Below are 19,861 nucleotides of genomic sequence, written 5' to 3'. Positions count from 1 at the left end.
ACAGAACCACCATCACTCAGAACCTCCTGAAATCTGGCTGAACAGAAGCCCTACAACCAGGGAGCTGAAGCAGCACAGAGACCGGGAGGAGGGGCGGAGATGTGGGGGGATCGGGGCTGAATCCCGGAGACGTGGCTGTGGGCCTACACCCGGTGCCCCGGGGTAAACCCAGGAGGGAAACACCTGGTGCCACGGTTTAAACCTGGGAGGGAATCTCGGTGGTGGGAAGTTTCCCAGAGGAGGGAGGGGTCCCAGGCCCACAGCAGGCCCCAAGCCCAGGGCTCCAGGGCCGGGAAGAGATTTCCCCACAACTACGGGCTGTGAAACCAGCGGGGACTGTCCCTGAGGGTCTCGGAGGCTGTGGGAGCCCCAGCAGCTCCTCTTAAAGGGCCAGCTCATGGATTCACTCAGACTCTCCCTCTGAGCCCAGCGCCGGGCAGCAGCCTGAAAGGACCTAGAAACGTGGGGAGGAACTAACCTGCCTGAAATCCGGGCGAGAGCTGGAGGGGCGGCTTCCTCCCAGGCAGAAGGGCTGGCAGAGGCCATGGCTCCTTTGGCGAGTCGTCCCTGCACACAGCCGGCAGGCAGGCACCATATTTGAATCGCCAGCACCTGACACACACCTTTGGCCCCGCCCCGTGATTCCCGGAGGCCCTGCCCCTCCCCACCTGCAGGCTCATCCTGGCCATTTCCAGGGGCTTTTCTATGCAAGTGGCCTCTTGAGCCTCATGCTTTGGACTTTCCCAAAATCTCTCAAATAAGCAGCAGCGGGCCCCATAGGGCTTGATAAGTGGCCCCAGGCCTGGCACTAGTGGCAGCCTGCACTGGCTCATAGCTTGGCCTCTCCTGGGCACCTCCAAGCCCAGCACAAGTAGCAGCCAACTACGGTTTGCTGTGTAGCTCATGCTGGGTGGCCCTGGGCAAGACACTGGCATAGGCTGACTTTGCACCTCCCCAGAGGCCCCAGAGACAGTGCACCTGGTGGTCAGACTCGACCACGCTGGATTACAACCCTACCACATCCACGAGTGACACACTCAAGGGGTGCACTTGGTGAACACCAAAGCTCCACTGAAGTAAATCCTGCTCCATAGGGGTGTCTCCAACACAGCATAGTGGAGCTGGCTATAGTTGCAGCTGGTCCTCACAGCTGATTGGCCAGGGGTTCAATTCCTCCCAGTGAGGCCAACAGCAACCAAGGCTCAACTACAACAGGACAGTGCACACAGCCCACACAGGGGAGCACCTAGAAGGCCCAGCTCAGGTGACTGGGGAGGCTGAGCCACTGGGCCCTACAGGACACCTACTACACAAAGCCACTCTACCAATTCCAGGAGACAAAGCAGCTCTACCTACTACATAGAAACAAACATCAGGAAGCAGCCAAAATGTGGAGGCAAAGAAACATGTCACAAAGGAAAGGACAGAAGAAATCTCTAGAAGAGGAACTAAATGAAATAGAGCCAAGCAAGCTAACAGATACAGAGCTCAGAATTTTGGTTATAAGGATGCTCAAGCATATAATTATGAAAACAACTGAGAAAATCAATGACATAATAAAATACCAATTTGAAATGAAGACTACATGAACCGAAATGAATAATTTACAGGGAATCAACAGTAGAGTAGAGGATGCTGAGAATCAAATCAGCAATGAGGAACATGAGGAAACAAAAAACACCCAACCAGAAAAGAAAAAAGAAAAAAGAATCCAGAAATATGAAGATAGCATAAGGAGCCTCTGGGACAACTTCAAGAGGCCCAATATTCATATTATTGAGGTGCCAGAAGGAGAGTAAATAGAGCAAGAAATTGAAAATCTATTTGAAAAAATAATTATAGAAACCTTTCCCTACCTGGGGAAAGTAAACTTACAAGTTCAGGAAGCACAAAGGGTCCCAAACAAGAGGAATCCAAAGAGGCCCACAGCAAGACACATCATAATGAAAATGCCAAAGGTTAAAGACAAAGAGAGAATCTTAAAAGCAGCAAGAGAAAAGCAATTAGTTACCTACAAGGGAGCACCCATATGACTGTCAGCTGATTTCTCAACAGAAACTTTGCAGGCCAGAAGGGAGTGGCAAGAAATATTCAAAGTGATGAAAAACAGAGAACTACAACCAAGGTTACTCTACCCAGCAAAGCTATCATTTAGAATTGAAGGTCAGATAAAGAGCTTTTCAGACAAGAAAAAGCTAAAGGAGTTCATCACCACCAAACCAGCACTACATGAAATGTTGAAGGGTCTTCTTTAAGAAGAAGCTAATGAACAAAAGAATCTGATGAATTAAATAGATCCAGAGACATTGATGTATGTAACAGAGGATCATATTTCAGAGGGTAGAGGGAAGGGGTGTGGAGGGTGGGAAGAATTAACCAAAGAAGTTATATGCATATATGCATAACCCATGGACACAGACAATGATGGGGTGAAGGCCTGGGGATGGTGTGGGAGCGGGCTGGAGGGGGTCAATTGGGGGCAAAAAAATGGGACACCTGTGATACTTTCAACAATAAAGGTAAATTTAAAAAAAAAAGATGTTGGATAAAGTGAATGCATTTTGCATGTGAGATGGATATGAATCTTTTGGGCCAGAGGGCAGTGTGTGGCAGGCAGAATAATGTACCCTCCAAGATATTCATGTCATAGTCTCAAATGCTTGTGTATATGTTACTTTATATAGCAAAAAGGACTTTGCAGATGTGATTAAGTCAAGGATCTTGAGATGGGAAGATTATATCGGGTTACTCAAGTGGGTCCAATGTAATCACAATGATGTTTAAAAGAGAAAGGCAGGAATGAGGACCTGGAAATATTTTTCCTTTTTTTTTATATACAATATTTTATTTTATATAATCTTTCATTTTTCAATTACAGTTCATATACAATATTATATTAGTTTCAGGTGTCTAACCCAGTGATTAGACATTATATAACTTAGTAAGTAATCATACAGATAAATCTAGTTTACATATATTTATGGCACTAGTAATTTATTGTGAACTAATTTCCCATTCTAATAAATATTCACTTTTCAACCTCAAAGAGAGAGAGAGAGGAATGTAAGAGATTTGAAGATGGTGTGGTGATGGCACTGAAGATAGAAGAAGGGGCCATGGGTTAAGGAATGCAGGAGTTCTTTAGCAGCTGGAAAAGGCAAGGAAACAGATAATCACTTAGAGCTTCAGACAAAAGTAGTCCTGCTGACAGTCACCTTGATTATTAGCCCAGTGAGACTTTTGAGTTACAGAACTCTAAATAATAAATTTGCATGGTTTTAAGGCAGAAAGTGTATGGTAGTCTATTACAGAAACCATACAGAAACATACAGAGTGAAATTTTTCTTTGTTGATTTTCTGCATTTTTAAATTATTTTCTGCATTTTAAAAACCATTATAAAGTGAATATATTTTATTTTAGGAGTAAAATTTAATATAAAGAAATGCTATAAAAAGAAGAAAAAAATGCTAGATGGATTAATCTAAATCTATATGGCATCCTTTTGTATTAGCTTTCTCATCTTTGGTTGATGGAAGAAGGCTGTTGACAATTTTCTCTAATGTAAAACTAACTCATTCTTGCTAAAATGCCCAAGATTTGACAATATGAGAGAAAAAATAGGAAATCCTGATAGTACTTACTCTTCCCTGGTATAATGGACAACACATGGATTCCTGATTGGGAGATGCTTCCTTTTGCTTTAATCTGAAGACAGAGGAAATTGCATTTATTATTATTTTAAAGGGTACATATTAAAGTTAAACATATTTATAATATATACATAAACAATAATCTCACTACTCCAACCCAGAAGTTATTTTGGATCACCAAATTTCTAATACTTTCCTATACGTATAGTTATGTATTTGAAGTAATAAATATATATTTTACAAAGTTTTTGTATTTTACTTAATATTTACTTTCTATCATGAATATTAATATTTCAAATTTACGTAGTCTTTTAACAAATATTTTAACATCTATTATATGCAAAACAACATATAATGAAGGCAGATATATTCTCTATAGTCGCTATTTAAAAAATAAAAAACTAAATGTATTGACACTCTGTGTGCCAAGCACTGAACTAAACAATTTAATTTTAGGATTTCATTTAATTTGCACAGTAACCTCATAAAGTTGTTATAAATACCAATTCCAGTATTAGGGTGAGCTGATTCATACTTCACTTTACAGGTGAGATTAAGAAGTTGCCCAAGTTCACATAAGTAGGAAGTAATATAGCTAAGATTCTAAATTATTGTCAATTTTTAAATTTTTTCATAGAATTTTAAAGAATATTAATTATAGTTAATGTTCCTATACAGAATTTCCTACACATACATTTTTTCTTCTAGCAATGCCTTACTTGGGTAACTACTAGGTTTGAATATTTTTAATTTTGGGATAAAAACAGGTACATTAGCCTCAAAATATCATTAATTTATAATATGCCTGTGAATGTACTTTTTCCCTGCAATTACCCCAGACATAAACTTTGTAAATTATTAGAACCTTTATAAGTATAAAATGATACTGCTTTATTGTTTTAATTTTCACTTCTCCAATTAATGTCAAAATTAAATGTTTTCCAGAGTATTGTTTAACATTTTTCTTTTGTGTTGAGTAAGTTCTCAATTCTTATCTTTTGCTTCCTTATCTACTAAAAACAACTTCTCTTCAAGCATAAAAACAAAAAATATACATATATTGATATCTTATAAAGGGCATTTCTTAAACAGGAACCCAATCTTTTGGGGGTCTACACAATTAGAAAGGGCGACAGTGGCTTTTATTCTTACCAAATAATAGAAGGTTAACTCTTTTTCATCTTTCAGAACCTGTCCATTCAGGATGTAGTGTGCCCGGATCTCTTCCGTTTTCCCACAGGCTATAGTACCGGCAGCAATTTCAAGGTGAATATAACTCTTGCTTGGGGAAAAAATATACCTTACAATGTGCTGTGCTTGTGGATGAATTTCTCCAAGCCACCAGTTATCAAAACAGTTGCTCTGCTGTTTGTAAGTGACCTAATGGAAGGCATAATGGTCTTAAATAGGCTATTTGTTATTAATATATATTATGCATTTGTTAGTCACTCTATAATTTACTGAAGATTTTATATGAACCCCGCTTACTTGGTTCTGTTATAGGCTGCTTTCCCAAATAAAGCATTATCTATGAATGGCTTTCCCTCAAGTTTATTTCAGGTTACACTGTACTGACATAGTAGATATTAGTCACTCACCATCAAGACCAATTACTTTTTCTTCTTACCCTTAAGGCTGTAAATTGCACAAGATCATTTGAATATTCAATACAAAACAAAAGTAGCGGTATACCAAAGAAACCAAGAAAAACCCAATTTATTATAAAATTGTAAAAATATTGAAATTTTCAAGGGAATATAAAGATGATCTAATAAATATCTCCTGAAACTAGATCCTGTTGTAACAGTCAATCTAAACTAAAAGTTTTCTGGCAAAAAAATTAAAAAAAAAAAGTCTTTATTGACTTCAGAGAGAGGAAAGGAGAGGGAAGGAGAGAAATAGAAACATCAGTGATGAGAGAGAGTCATTGATCGGCTGCCTCCTGCACGCCCCCGACTGGGGATCGAGCCCACAACCCGGGCATGTGCCCTGACCGGGAATCGAACCCTGATCGCCTGGATCCTAGGTCAACACTCAACCACTGAGCCAGGCGGGCAAAAAAAATTTTTGTTTCTTATCATTTAAGTCTCTACATTGCTTAATTTGTTTTACTCTTGATCACCTTTCTTTTATCCCTAGAGTCGCTTGCTTCCCATCTATCCTTAAACTATGTGGCTTTAGTGCTCTCTGTCTTGTCAGTTCCAGATGCCCATTTCCACTTACCTTAACTATAATGACAGAAGATGTGAGGTTGGTGGTATCAATGAAAACGTTCGCCAAACCGTGCTCATTAGTAGTAAAGTGGGAATATTCACTTAGACCCAAAGTGACAACTAGAGTTTTATTGGGAATTGGCTGACTCTTCTCATCAACTAGAAGAACCTAGAAATATGAAAGGGATAGCTGGTTGCAAGGGTTGTATGGCCATAACGTCTTCCATTCTTCGTCGTGTTCACCCTTGACGTCTTGGTCACTGTCATTTACTGAAGATCTTAAAAATCTAAAAATAAGATTTGCTTTCTGGGCTCTAATTTATTTTCCTTTTTGATATTTCAATTTAGATAACTCAAATGAGCATTCTATTGACACTGTCTCAAAGTGGACTCATGATATGAACTTTCTAAACTTTCCTCCTGCCCACTGTTCTCCATCTTAGTACATGGTGCTTCTACCCATCCCGTAGTTTATGCAGGAATATTGAGGGCATTTTTTTGGTCATTTTTCTCTTTCACTGCTTATATCCTAACCCACTGCCAAGTGCTACCTCTTCCCCTGTAAAGCATATTTGATTGTTGTTTACTTCTTCCCAAATCCATTGCTACCATTCCAGTTAAAACCACAATATTTTTTCCTGCCCGGTTTCCATCAGCTTCTATTCGATCTTATAGATTCCCCCTCTTGCCACTTCACCCTTGCTTTAAACATCCTCTATACTGCCTCAGCTATACTAATCATGCTATTCTCCTTAAAACCTTCAGTAATATCTCAATTAAAAATTCTAAACATGTACTAAAAGGCCCTTTAAGGCCTGTTCTAGCTTCCCGACAACTATTCAGCCAATCCAGTTATACCTTCTGCCTCAGCCGGTCACACTGGCTACCTCTTAGGTCTTTGCTCTTGAAAAGCTGTTTCCCGCCTAGAGCCTTGGACACTCTCCCCTCTTTCTTAAATTCCTGGCCAAGATATATCCATTCATCTTTCAAGTCTTCGGTTTTCTCATGCTTTTCGGCCAACCTGAAAGAACCTTGTCCAATCATATCTACGTGGTTTTTTTTTTTTTTTTTGCCAATTTGATATGAAATACTGGAATAATTGAAGAAAATATAAAACTTATAATATGCCTCCAAAATGAGGAAGTTGGCTATATATTGTCAATTCAAAGATTAGTTACTACAAAACAAAAATGCCCAGAAATCTTGAATTTCTTATATAAAAGAAAATGGGTAATTTACTAAATTGGATATTAGGCCTAAAATTTACCAATATTATTACCAATGTTGAGCCTTGAAACTGAAAAAACTTCAAAAATTATCAATAATTTAAAAAAATTAATCATCTAGATGAAAGATTATTTTTTCTATAGATTATATTACAAAATCATTGTTTATAAAGAGGCAATCAAAGACTATGTAGCCAAACTACTCAGAAAAAATGAATTACAGAGGTGTGTTAGGAAGCTAATTAATAAAAACTTGCTTGCTTTGTTTTTCTTGATTTTGTGATGACATTTGCCTTTTAAGGTTGTAATTTGCTAGAATTTATTTTCTTACTATAAATATTCATTTTCATAATAAATTTTGATTTTGTGATAGAAAAACTTATTTTATTAAAAGCCACCTTCCCAGAATTATTATTATATTGAAAAGATATTTTACCTGCCCAAAGATAGGAAGCCCAGGTCTATAATATGAATCCATTTTTGTAAATACCAGTTTGCTTAAGGTATTTGTGATTTCACATGATCCATGCCCAGTTAATTCCAACCCTGAAAAAAAGTACAATTGAGCAGTTCTACGTATCCAACTCACCTCTTACCTTCACACCAGCCTCACTCCATCATAGCAACAAAATACCATCCATATCCTTTCTTATTCTTTCCAGGGTTTCTCACACTTAGAAAATACAAGCAACTTGACAGTAGCTCCACCGTCATATAAAAAATTTATTGACATCCATGATTCTCCAATTCCTCTGGCTTCACAAGTATCCTACTCTTTCCACCCATGTTCTTAAGTTTTTCTCACCCTCTGTGATTTTGTTCCATCTTTGTTTCTGCCTCTCTCACATCCCTGTCCTCTCCCACAACTTTCTGCATACAGCAAAATTCTTCACATTGGCTTAAAAATATGCTTAAATTTCTTATGCAAACAACTTCTCCAGAAAGACCCTTCTTTTCACTCAGAGGCCTATCCAAAGTCTAACCAACACCTGATGCTTTTCCATTCAATAATCTGTGTTTTGTCTTCAACATCTAAAGCACCACTCGATCAAAGTCTAAACGATGCCCTATTTGCTTCCAATATGAGTCTCATTTCAGACTTAATAAAATGAACTCTCAGAAGTAATTCATACATAATAAGCATAACTGAAACTCTTCCAGTGGCTTCTAAGAAATAGTATTTTTAATTTCCCTCTGTTCGTCTGACCTCTAACTTTATTATGCTGACTTTCTTGATACTATCTGTTAACCACACAGTAGCCCCCCTTACCTGTGGGCATATGTTGCAAGGCTGCCAGTGGATGCCTGCAGCCACATATAGTACTCAAGCCTAGATATGCTATGTTTTTCCCCAATGCATATATACCCATGATAAAGTTTAATTTATACAGAATGCATGCAATTTAAAACTTATGAATTGTTTACTTCTGGAATTTTCCATTTAATATTTTTGGACCGTGTTTGACCATGGGTAACAAACTGTAGTTGTTTCTGTCTTTGGGCCCCTCCTTGCCCACGTCTAGCCTCAGTTTCGTAATAGGAGGTGAGCTCGCTTTCAGAGCAACTGCATTTACTCTTAGGAGGATATGGACACAGTGGGAATGGTCCCAGACTTAGGTTTCTCATCTGGATTTTGCTCTGGCTTTCTTTTTCAATCATCTACTGAATGAATCAACTTCCATCTTGATATTCCAAATTATGATAAATTATCTTGGACACATTCTCATCACCATTTCTTTCTATCTACTCCTTCTCTTGGTGAATGCCATTTCCATTTTCCAGTACCCAAGTTTGTAATCATTGGGGTCATTTTTGAATAATGCTCTGATATATCTCATTGTAACACATTTTTCTTCTAGCCTGTCCTCCTCATGTCAGTTAGAATTATCTTTTAAAAATGTCAATTTATTTAGGTCATTCTCCTGAAATATATCTAAAGATATCCAATGCTTTTCATAAGTCTAACCTCTTTAGCATGAAATTTATTTTTCTACACACCTTAGCACCGACATGCATTTTCAGATTCTTCTGAGACCAAACACATTTGTGTTATGCTTACCATGCTTTCCCAGCCCATCACTGTTTTTCAAAATATTCATTCTATACAAATCAGCTCAAATGAGATTTCTTTGGCTTTGTGTTAGAATTAATTATTTCTCTTCATACTCAATTATCCCTCATATTTGCACTTCTTGTGGTAATCTTATTGTTATACATCTATGCATACATGCATATATACATATACACACACATAATTTCTTTTAAGATTTCTAATTCCTTACAGACAGGGAATCATGCTATTTTCATAGACCCCAGAAACAATAATATGTTTTACATAGAATGGGATTTGAATAAATGTTTAAAAATTAATAATTTGATGAATTGATATTTAAAAATAATACAAACCTGTTCCCTCTTCTCTGACCTTGGCTTCCACTTTTAGTTTCATTTCATACCCTCTTAGTCTTAGTTGAAATAATTTAGTCTTTACGAGTTGTGTGAAACAGCCATTACTGTCTGCCTGAAGAGAAAGGAAGAGAATTCCTGGGTCTGCTGATTTGCTATTAAGAGTCAGTTAGCAACCTGTGAAATTATTTGTTGGTTATAGAAGTTCTACAAATGTTCTGACCACCATTTAGTTGCTTACCCTTTCTCAAGCCCAAAAATGACATAAAATGTCTTCATTAATCATTCATTGAGTTACTCTTTCCAATCTTTGTCTTTCTTGAAAACCTATCCCATTTTTGCCACATTAAACTTCCTAGAGTACCCAAATGTGCCACAGTATTTTGTAATTCTATTTTTTGCATATATTGTTCCTCAAATAACATTCTTTCTCTCATTCTTATCTTAGAAGAACAACAGTTATTGCTTTTCTAAACTCAACCCAGATATACCATCTAAGAAGCCTCTGTAACTACCGCCACCTAAATATCAGCTAAGGATTGTGTTTTCTCAGCTGTATTTTCTCGATGTCTCAAACATTCATAAAGACAATATATTCATCGAATAGATGAATTATTATAGTATAGTCATGCATCACTTGATGGGGATACATTCGGAGAAATGCTTCTTTAGGTAGTTGTGCAAACATCATTGAGTGGGGTGTCTGAAACAAACCTAGAAGGCATAGCCTACGCACACCTAGGCTGTATGGGATAGCCCGCTGCTCCGAGGCTGCAGGCCAGTTCAGCATGTTACTGTGCAAAACCACATGAGGGTAAATAAGCACAAGAGAAAATGATGCAGTCAAGAGAGACACAGTAAACATGAGGTCTGAGGCTGCTGATGGCACGACACAACATACTGTTTTACAGGAACTTTTTTTTATAAGTAGAAAGAGTACACTCTAAAATAACAATAAAAAGTATGGAATAGTAAATACATAAACCAGCAACATAGTCATTTATTATCAAGTATTATGTACTGTGCCTAACTATATGTGCTATACTTTTATACGACCGGCAGAGCATTAGGATTATTTACACCAGCATCACCACAAACACGTGGGTAATGTGTTCCACTGTGACACTCTGGAGAGAAGTGGCCCAGGCCTGTTAGTGACTGCCACACTGGTATGCAGCACATGGCTGTAACCAGGTTTCCAAACTAAATATTGGGGGCCTTTTTTTTAATGAAGATTTGTTTTTATTTTTGTACTTACATAAAAATATTTATTGCACAATAACATTTAATTATATTTAATTATATACCAAGGTCATGACTCACTTGAAAATAAAAATTAATCTTAGTCTCTCTGATACATTGAAGATTTTGACTGCTAGATTTATCTCATGTTTTTCTGGCCAACTTTGAATACTTCTACATGCTTTGATACCTGGCATACTGATTGCCGTTGGGAGAAAATTACACAACTAGACAAATAAGCATCACTATAAATCCATGAGCCCAACTGTCAAGTGGGCTCCTGATGTTGCCTCACAATTATACGGTGTTTTCCTTACTCCGCGATTTTTCAAGGTGAGTATTTCAGACACTGCTCTCTATTGTATCATATTCAGAATACAATGCTCTGTTGTATTCGCCATTGTATCATAATCCAGGAGGAAACAAGATCTAGTTTTAGTGTCCTAGGGAGAGCAGTTTGCATATACCTGCTGACTGAATTCTTCACAGATACTTTGTGAATGTCTCCCATGGCAGGTGGAAGAGAATCGTAGATATTTTCTGCATACATTAATTGTCACCAGACCAGGGACAGGCTTCCCATATGTGTATCTACAACAATAAAGCAGACATAGGAAAAGAGGTTGAATGTAAATAACTCCGTTCTTCTTCCTCATGACTTGACCCATTCATATATTCATCCTACTCATCCACAGCAGTTGTATTTCCTTCCATAGCAATTGTATTTTAAAAGCACTTATTCTGAAATTATGTCACGATTATCTAAGTAAGTGTACATCTGTAGATCTAACAGAAAATACTTGCTGAATCTTTTGACACACCTCCGAATGGAAAATTAACAATGTGGTTTTTCTCAGTTCTTTCCTCTCCTTCAGTTGAGGTTTTCCGATAAGCCTGTTTTATTTCTGTCTTTCTCTGCTGTCAGGCTATCCAGGTTATGATTCCAGCTTTGGAAACACCTCCTAATTGTTATGTATCTTAAGAGGATAAGAGAGATGTTAAATGGGAAAGCGCTAGCTATAAAACAAAAATGTTATAAATGGATAGTAGCATAATGACTTGGTCTGGTTCTGCCAAATCTGATGGAAGGATATTATGTGCTATGGTCTGAATATGTGTGTGCCTTCAGATTTGTATGTTGAAATCCTAATCCCCAAAGAGGATAGTATTAGGGTGTAAGGCCTGTGGGAGGTGCTTAAATTATGAGGGTAGAGCCTTCATAAATGGGATTAGTGTTTTATAAAAGAGGGAGAGATCCCTTGTCCCTTTCACCATGTGAGGACATGGCCAGAAGCCACCAGCTCTGAACCAAAAAGAGGGCCCTCACCAGAAGCTGGCCCTGCTGCCACCTTGATCCTGGATTTCCCAGTCTCTGGAACTGTGAACAACAAATTTCTGTTGTTTATAAGCTACCCATCTGTGATATTTTGGTATGGCAGCCTGAATGGACTAAGACATCATGTGAAGTTGAACTTAGTTTATTGTTTCTCAAAGTATGGTTTATGGATCACCTATGTTGAAAGTAGCTGAGATATGTATTGAGATTCAGAGTCCTGAATCTCTCCTCAGATTTATGATTAGAATCTCTAGAGGTGAGTCCAAGGAATCTACATTTTAACTAAGCACCTCCATAGATTCTGATGCACACAAGTTTTAAACTTACTGCTTTAGCCCAAACTTAGAGGAAGGGGAGATTTGACCTCAGTGTCCCCAAACTTTTCCTTTTTAAAATAATTTCTCCTCCCAAATTTCTACAAGTGCTAATAAAGTAAGAAATTATTTACTAAGTTTCAATCACTTTGTTGAATCTTATCTTTAAGTCTGAATCAAAAAGCATTCCCCCTGATGGAAAAATGTAAGGCATCAAAGCTGGTAAGAAGATTGAAAACATGCCTCTCCTTTTGTTTTCAAAAGCAAGACATCATGTCTCTCTTTGGTGATGTGGAAGATGCTCTACTGCACTGAAAGGCAATCAGGGAAGAGATAACCATGACATGTATTTTGAATTCTACGTTATATATCCCGCATTTAAAACAAAGGGTCAGCTTAGCTTTTTCTAACTTTTTATATTTTAAGAAATTCAGAGCAATAATAGGACACAGAATAACACAGAAATTATGAATATGAGCGCCAGAGTTGGACAGCCTGGGCTTAGTTTAGCACAGTGCTCAGGATGTATAAATGCATCATGAAGCTAAGTTTTTTTAAATTGCAGAAGTAATAGAGAATATTGGTGATGAGTTCAGGGTCTGGAGTCAGACTGTTGGATTTAAATTCAATTGGTCATTTATTACCTGTAGGAGTTTGAGATAGTTTATTATTTTTTAAATCCTTTATGTGTTATAGTTTCCTCATTTGTAAATTGAGGATAACCATCCCCATCTCATAGGGATCATGTAAGACTAAAAATGTTAATAAATGCAGGGACTTAAATCATTGTGTGATGTGATTTAAGTGTTCAGTAAGAGATTTTATTAGTAGTAATAAAAGTGTCATAAGCTACCATTCCTCCTCCCTAATCAAGGCTCAGGCAAGTTGGAGAAAGAGTCATTCCTTCTCTATTTAAAATACATCAAAGTCCAGTAACAGTTATTTGCAATATAAACAGAATAGGAAAACAGAAATGAGATGAAAAATGTAACTCACAGGCCACATGCGGATACCACAAATGTTTCATCTAGAAAACCAATAGTCTTGGGCATTTTCACTTGGACCTCAAATTTGGGCAAAACTGTTGTCAATAGAAGAAAAAAAGAGGTGAAAGCGGGCAGGAGATCTTGCAAGTATTAGTAATGATTCTATTACAGAACCATAGAGCATCGGATCGCACGAAATGATTTCAATTACAATTTGCAGCAGCAGGGACACTACTGAGAAAGGAGATGTCATTCATAATCATGGGCAGTTTGTGCCACATTAACTTGGTTAAGCTGGTACTACATTGCCTAGAATCTCCTAGTCTGAATTTGTTCGAGATTTCCAAGGTGGAAAGAAAAGTAGCACGCCAGGTCTCTGAAGCTCATCATGGTCGGATGTGGTAACAGGCACAGTGAGGCCAGTAGGTTCCAATCTGTGCTTATTCTTTCCCTCTGTGTCCAGCTTTTCTTCCCAACTGCTGGTCTGCTGACTAACACAGGCCCTAGACTGACCACCAGACTCTTGCTTACAGAAACACTGAAGCGGTTAAGGATTCTTCTATCAGTTTGTTTTGTTTTGTTTTGTTTTTCTTCGTGGTCACTCTGGCAGCTGAAGGTGCTGTTGCCAGGTCTGACTTATTTGTCCCCACCATTGCTTCAGGAGAACTGCTTAGTAATTTCCTTTGATCCACCAACTCCTGTTGGACGCTTACTTTTCTGGTCCCTCCCTCACTTGTATAAGGTTAGTTCTTCAGACAATAAACCCTCTTCTATAATTCTCATGGATGTTCTGGTGAGTTTCGGAATTCATATTTTTGTTATAGGTCTTCTCACCCATGGCATGATATGTTTAATTTACATTTAAAAATCTACATAGCTGATCACTAGTAAGATGACTTCAATGTCTATTATGATTTGAGCAGTGTAAGTATAGCCAGGAGACAATCCCAGGAAGTACCTTCAGTTCTAAGACACAGATCAACAGATGCATAAAGGTAACCCAATGTTTTAACAATATAAATAGGGTCAAAGGGACCTATTAAAATCTCCTTGCCTCTTATTGGCTCTGTGATTTTGACAAATTATTAACTTTTCTAGTATTGACAAGCTTATTTATAAAATGGAAATAATTGATATGCTCATTTATAAAACAGTGTCTCCCCCATAGGGCGGTTGTGAGGATTAACTGAGATAATGCATGAAAGTGCGTGGCAAATATTTAAGTAAATAAAAAAGCTTGCGGGTTTTCAGCGATTATATGCTAGACTTCTGCTTGTCATCTATGTGTAGAAACCAGCCAGTCTTAAGTACCCTAAAGTTATAAATGTCTTCATTTGTAAAAGTTATAAACATGCAGATTTCTTACCATATTCATTCACCTCAAAGGAGTGCTCAATTTTTTTCCCGGACTCCTTCTGCACCATGACCTTGTAGAGACCCAGAGTGGGCTCCACAGACAGTGGGAAAGAGAGCTGGCTGAGCCCCCCCTGCAACCTGAGATTTTGCCATTGGAAAATCCGGTTCCTCTTGGGATTCTACAGGTAAACACATTATGAGTTCATTGAAACAATTGAAATATATACTTTTGAATAGAGGGAGATTGGGGAGGGCGATACTGAGCAGTTGGATAATACACGGTTGGTAAACTGGCCCCAAAGGCATTAGCAAAGTTTTCTAAGAATTATAGATGGCGAAAAGGGCAACACAGTTACCAGATATAAGATATTACAGACTACAGTACCTCTTTTTGAGATGAGGCATATTTATTGTGGTCAGAAATATTGGAAGAGTCACGAAATTGCGTCATCTCAGGGAATTTTGTTCTTTCATTTACATCTTATCCACTCTCCAAAGGATTTAAGGAAAACAAGGAAAACTGCGTTTACTTAGTTTTGGTGAAATGCTAGTGGGGACAGAGGATGTGGAGAGAGGTAATTTCAGGTAAGTTGTAGTGAGTGTTTGTCCAAGTAAGATACAGAGTATATTACCTACCTTAACGTAAACCACCGGGAACTGAAAAGAAAGAAAGAATATGAGTGAGACAGAGCTCAGAAAGAGGAAACTGTGATATCGGCATTGAAAGAGTATCTGGGTCGGAGGAAGTGAGTCTGTATATTTCTTGTCCGAGCAAGGAATTATGCCCAGTTTGGTTCACAGAACTTTATACATTTAGTTTGAGGCATCCATCTCCTAAGAAGTCATGCCTTTCCCGTTAGGAAATAATATACAATTGAGGAAACCTACACTTAGGTTTAAAAAGGTCTGAATAATAAGTTTACTTTGCAGGTGGTATTTATCTCTAAGAAATTCTCCGTTTCTCTCAGAGAGAATTCAAATGCAATTAGTTATCCTTTGTTCAATAAAAATAACTAGTATCTTTAAGAAGATAATTTAAACAATATTAAATTTATTTTAAGAATGTAGTTGATGAACTGACTTCCTTATTTCCAGCAGTGGTACCTTATGAAGTGTTTCTGTGGTAGATGTAAGTATCTCATATTGGTCTCAGGCTTTCCAAAAGAACGGGCTTTAACTTTTTGCTCATTTCTCCCAACCTCACCCATCGCTATGAGACTCACCATTTCATTCAAAGGGTGAAAATTGACATCCACAGAGACAATGCGGAATCTCACTGAAACAGAGATTTTTCCCCATGAAACCGTCCAACGGGAATCCAGGGCAGTAACACAGATAACAACATGCCAGGCCTTCCATGACTTCAGAATGAAGTCATAGAGAATCCCCACCCCTCCACCCAGCCCCGCCCCTTAGAGTTGCCCTTGCTCATTTCTTTCCTTATACCTGTTTGTCCTGGTTTGTACATGGGTTTGTCTGTCTGGACAAAGACAAGGCTCTCTACTTTTAATATGGGCATTGGCTTCCTCTTTACGAACTCCTGGGTTGGCCCTTTCACCTGCACAGTAATGAATGCTGAGGAAGACTGCATCTCTGGAATCTGTAAAACAGAAATATGAGCTGAAAACTCTGCCCAGACTGACCCACTTCTGATGTTTCTGGTTAGTCCCATGAGAATTAGTAGGGAATATGGTCAAGGGTTATTTCCCTTGTTTTATAGATTATTATGAGTAACATTACAGTAATAATTCATTGATTTAATTAAAGGAAAATACCATTGCAATAAAACAAACTTCAACTAGTAATGACAGTGAAGGGAAGAATATGCTTGCATTTTCACAGCAGTTATATGCTGTCATTCATGGTAAGCCAGTGTGATTAACTAAATATTTAATATCTTAACTAATAGAAGGTTACTAGGACAATACATTAACTGTCAGCCATCTGTGAGATCTCAGATAAGTCACTTACGTTTATGAATCTTATTGTTTATATCTGTGATGGCGTGAACATTGTCTTAGAAGTTTAAGAGCAAACAAAATCTTTCCTATAACTACTGTTACCTTTCGCATATTGCACCAGATCTGTTTGTTAATATTATTTAAACACATTCAGTAGAACTTTCATGTTTAGAATCTAATTTGAAATTCACTCTGCGCTTCTGGTTTTTTTCTGTCATTGTGCTTTTTTATTGCTGGGTGTCAGAACACAAGGCATCAATGAATACGTGCTTTCATCAGTGTCATTTATCCCAAAGAGTAATACTGACGATGAAGGGGCTGCAGAAGAAGGAGTCCCTCTCTGCCACCAGGTCTGTAAGGAGGGTCTTGTTGTGCGTTCCATACTCCAGAAGTAAGTTAAGTGTCACTGTCTCGTTCAGGTGATTAAGCATGACACAGGCCTTCTCAGGAACGCCGGTGTATAGCTGTGATGGGACCACCACCAGGTACTGCCTGCGGAGAAGAAGAATCTGGGTCAGCCATGGGGAGGTCAAAGAGACATCATCATTGTGGCCGTTTCCCAGGTAATTTTGCTTCTGCCACCAATCGGAACAAAGCCAGATTTCCCCCGGAGTGTAGAAGACTGCGTTCTTTAGAAGCCAGTACAAAAGATCTTAGAAACCCAACAAGCCAAGCATTCAGACGCTTCTTTTGTGGAAATATTCACCCTTGTAATATTTGTAGGCCTGTTCATAAGCTAGGGATAAGCGATCCATGAGTCATTATGTAATTTAGATAGGAATAATTTTCAACTTTAGGAACAGATGAAGAAAATGTGACTAAGTATAATGAAATATCATTCAGCCTTAGAAAAGAAGGCAGTGCTGCCATTTGTGACAACATGGATGGACCTTGGGGACATTATGCTAAGTGAGATAAGCCAGACAGGAAAAATAATACTGCATGGTATCACTTATACATGGAATCTAAAAAAAGAAAGAAAATAAAATTCATAGGAACAGAGAGTAGAAAAGTGGTTGCCTGGGGTGGCATGTGGGGGAAATAGGGAGAGTTTGGTAAAAAGGTATAAAGTTTCAGTTGTAAGATGAATAAAGCCTGAGGATCTAATATATCACATCGTGACTATAGTTGATAACACTCTATTGTATAACTAAATTTGCTAAGGGAGTAGTACTTAATGGTCTCACCAAAAAAAAAAAAAAAAGTAAATATGTGAGAAATGGATGTGTTAATTAACTCAATGAAGGGAATCCTTTCACAATATATACATACTTCAAATCACCACACTGGACACTTTAAATATCCTATAATTTTTTTGTCAATTGTTTGTCAGTAAAGCTGAAAAAACATTTTATTTTCTTTAAAAACAACAAAATGTGATTAATCAATTAATCATCACTGAAAACATTTAGAACCTGTCTTCATACAGTGTTGGGTTTCCTATGGAAGATATCACGAAGCAATTTTAGCTTTTTTCTATCTTTTATTCTTTGGTGATGAAAGAAAAGCCACACCAAGCCAGCCTAACCACTCTCCTGTGGCTCTTCAGTCATCATTTATAATCACCCAAACACTCTGCACTTTACGAAGCTCTGCTTGCCCATGCCTTTCCCCCTTCAGAAGTGTCCTTGTCTATCCGGAAAACTTCTATTCGCTTCATAAAACTTATCTTGAAAACAATTTTCTCTATGCAGAGTTTGGTGACACTCCTTCGCTTATATCAGGTCCCATAAGGAGTTAAGTTTCCTTTGTAAATATTCTCACAGAACCCTGCAATACCTGCTCCTGGTTTTGCACTGCGCTTCATTCTGTGCACCAACTCTCTTATCTATACTGTGAGGTATTGAGGGCAGGGTCCACTTTTGTTAATCTCTGCATCCCCAAGAACTAATGCCAGCCACTGAAGTTTTACACAAACCCTGGCTTGTCTGTAGCTGTGCATCCATTTTGTCAAGTCCTGATGTGGGGCAAGTCAAGTGACTGAGTCACTTTATAATGACCATGACACAGCAGCCCTTTTCATGAGCTAATAAAGAATTTATGGTCCTTATATTTTATATTTTATGAATGCTGTAGAAGTCTATATTCTTTAATTTTTACTTTTTTATTTTAGAATTTTATATCCTTATTTGGCAAATGGTTCATAAATGTTACTGCCCTCTGAGTTTTCTAGAACTGGAGTATACTTCTTTCCATGTGATCAATAACAACTTTAAAAAAAGTATTGAATTTATTGGGGTGACATTGGTTAATAAAATTATATAGGTTTCAAGTGTACATTCTATAAGACACCATCTGTGTATTGTGGGTATGTGTTCAGCACCCAAAGTCGTCTCCTTCTGTCACTATTTATCTCCTCTCCTACCTCCCCTCCTCTCCCCTTTGGTAATCACCATACTGTTGTGTCTATGACTTTTTTTTCTTAATCTCTTTACCTTTTTCACCCAGCCCCCAATCCCCATCCCTTCTCACAGCTGTCAGTCTGTTCTCTGTATCTATGAGTCTGTTTCTATTGTGTTTGTTTATTTTGTTCATTAGATTCCACATATGAGTGAAGTGCAATAAGAACATAATGACCCTTCCAAGCCCTTTTAACAATAGGTCATTTCAAAGGGAATCAGAAAATAAATAGACACCAAGAAGCAGGTAACACAATGGGAGAGAGGAGGACAATAGGCTTTTCTGGAAATGTTGCTTACGGTTTTGAAGTAGCTGAAGCATCTCTGGGAAGGAGCAGGAAGAGCAGAATAAAGACTGCATTGGGCAATTGACTTCCCCTCATGGTGTGCAGAAGAAAAGGAAATGAGAGTCTGAGGCCTTGATTCCTTGAACTCTGCTCCGTTCCACAATCACTGGTTTTTATTTTACCTGATGGGCAGTGAAAGTAAACTGCTAGCCATTTTTTTTTTGTAACATATTAACTACTTCCAGTATAAAAAAAATCAATTCCAGATAATTTCCACAACTAACAGTATTCTTCCATCTACTTTCTCAAATTTTCTAAGAACTTGAAAAATAGTGCTTTGAGGTTACACTGGCTCTGGTTATTAATCAGTACTTTAAATATTTTTAAGGAACAACAAATACATTGCATAATTTGATGAAATCAGTCAGTATTCTTGATTTCTCTTTCTTTATTTTTATTTAATTTTTTTAACTTGATTTTTATT

General features: G+C 37.8%; 1 protein-coding gene across 1 annotated transcript in view; it reads right to left on the bottom strand.

Annotated features, from left to right (window-relative positions):
• LOC107543989 (pregnancy zone protein-like) overlaps positions 1-19,473 on the bottom strand; it is a 42,010-nt gene extending 22,537 nt beyond the window's left edge. The window contains exons 1-13 of the mRNA XM_087813791.1: positions 19,391-19,473; positions 17,000-17,183; positions 16,177-16,330; positions 15,954-16,006; positions 15,367-15,387; positions 14,741-14,909; positions 13,385-13,469; positions 11,206-11,329; positions 9,497-9,611; positions 7,527-7,636; positions 5,875-6,033; positions 4,804-5,031; positions 3,643-3,706 (exon numbers count right to left, since the gene is read on the bottom strand). Coding sequence (XP_087669917.1) covers positions 3,643-3,706; positions 4,804-5,031; positions 5,875-6,033; positions 7,527-7,636; positions 9,497-9,611; positions 11,206-11,329; positions 13,385-13,469; positions 14,741-14,909; positions 15,367-15,387; positions 15,954-16,006; positions 16,177-16,330; positions 17,000-17,183; positions 19,391-19,473 — 1,549 coding nt within the window. The remainder of the gene's footprint in view (positions 1-3,642; positions 3,707-4,803; positions 5,032-5,874; positions 6,034-7,526; positions 7,637-9,496; positions 9,612-11,205; positions 11,330-13,384; positions 13,470-14,740; positions 14,910-15,366; positions 15,388-15,953; positions 16,007-16,176; positions 16,331-16,999; positions 17,184-19,390) is intronic.
• Between the last annotated feature and the right edge of the window lie 388 nt (positions 19,474-19,861).

The sequence above is a fragment of the Miniopterus natalensis genome, chromosome 2, assembly GCF_054644295.1.
Source record: "Miniopterus natalensis isolate mMinNat1 chromosome 2, mMinNat1.hap1, whole genome shotgun sequence".
Classification (NCBI taxonomy): Eukaryota; Metazoa; Chordata; class Mammalia; order Chiroptera; family Miniopteridae; genus Miniopterus; species Miniopterus natalensis.
The sequence above is the reverse complement of the archived record's forward strand: the minus strand, read 5'-3'. Positions and strand labels throughout refer to the sequence as shown.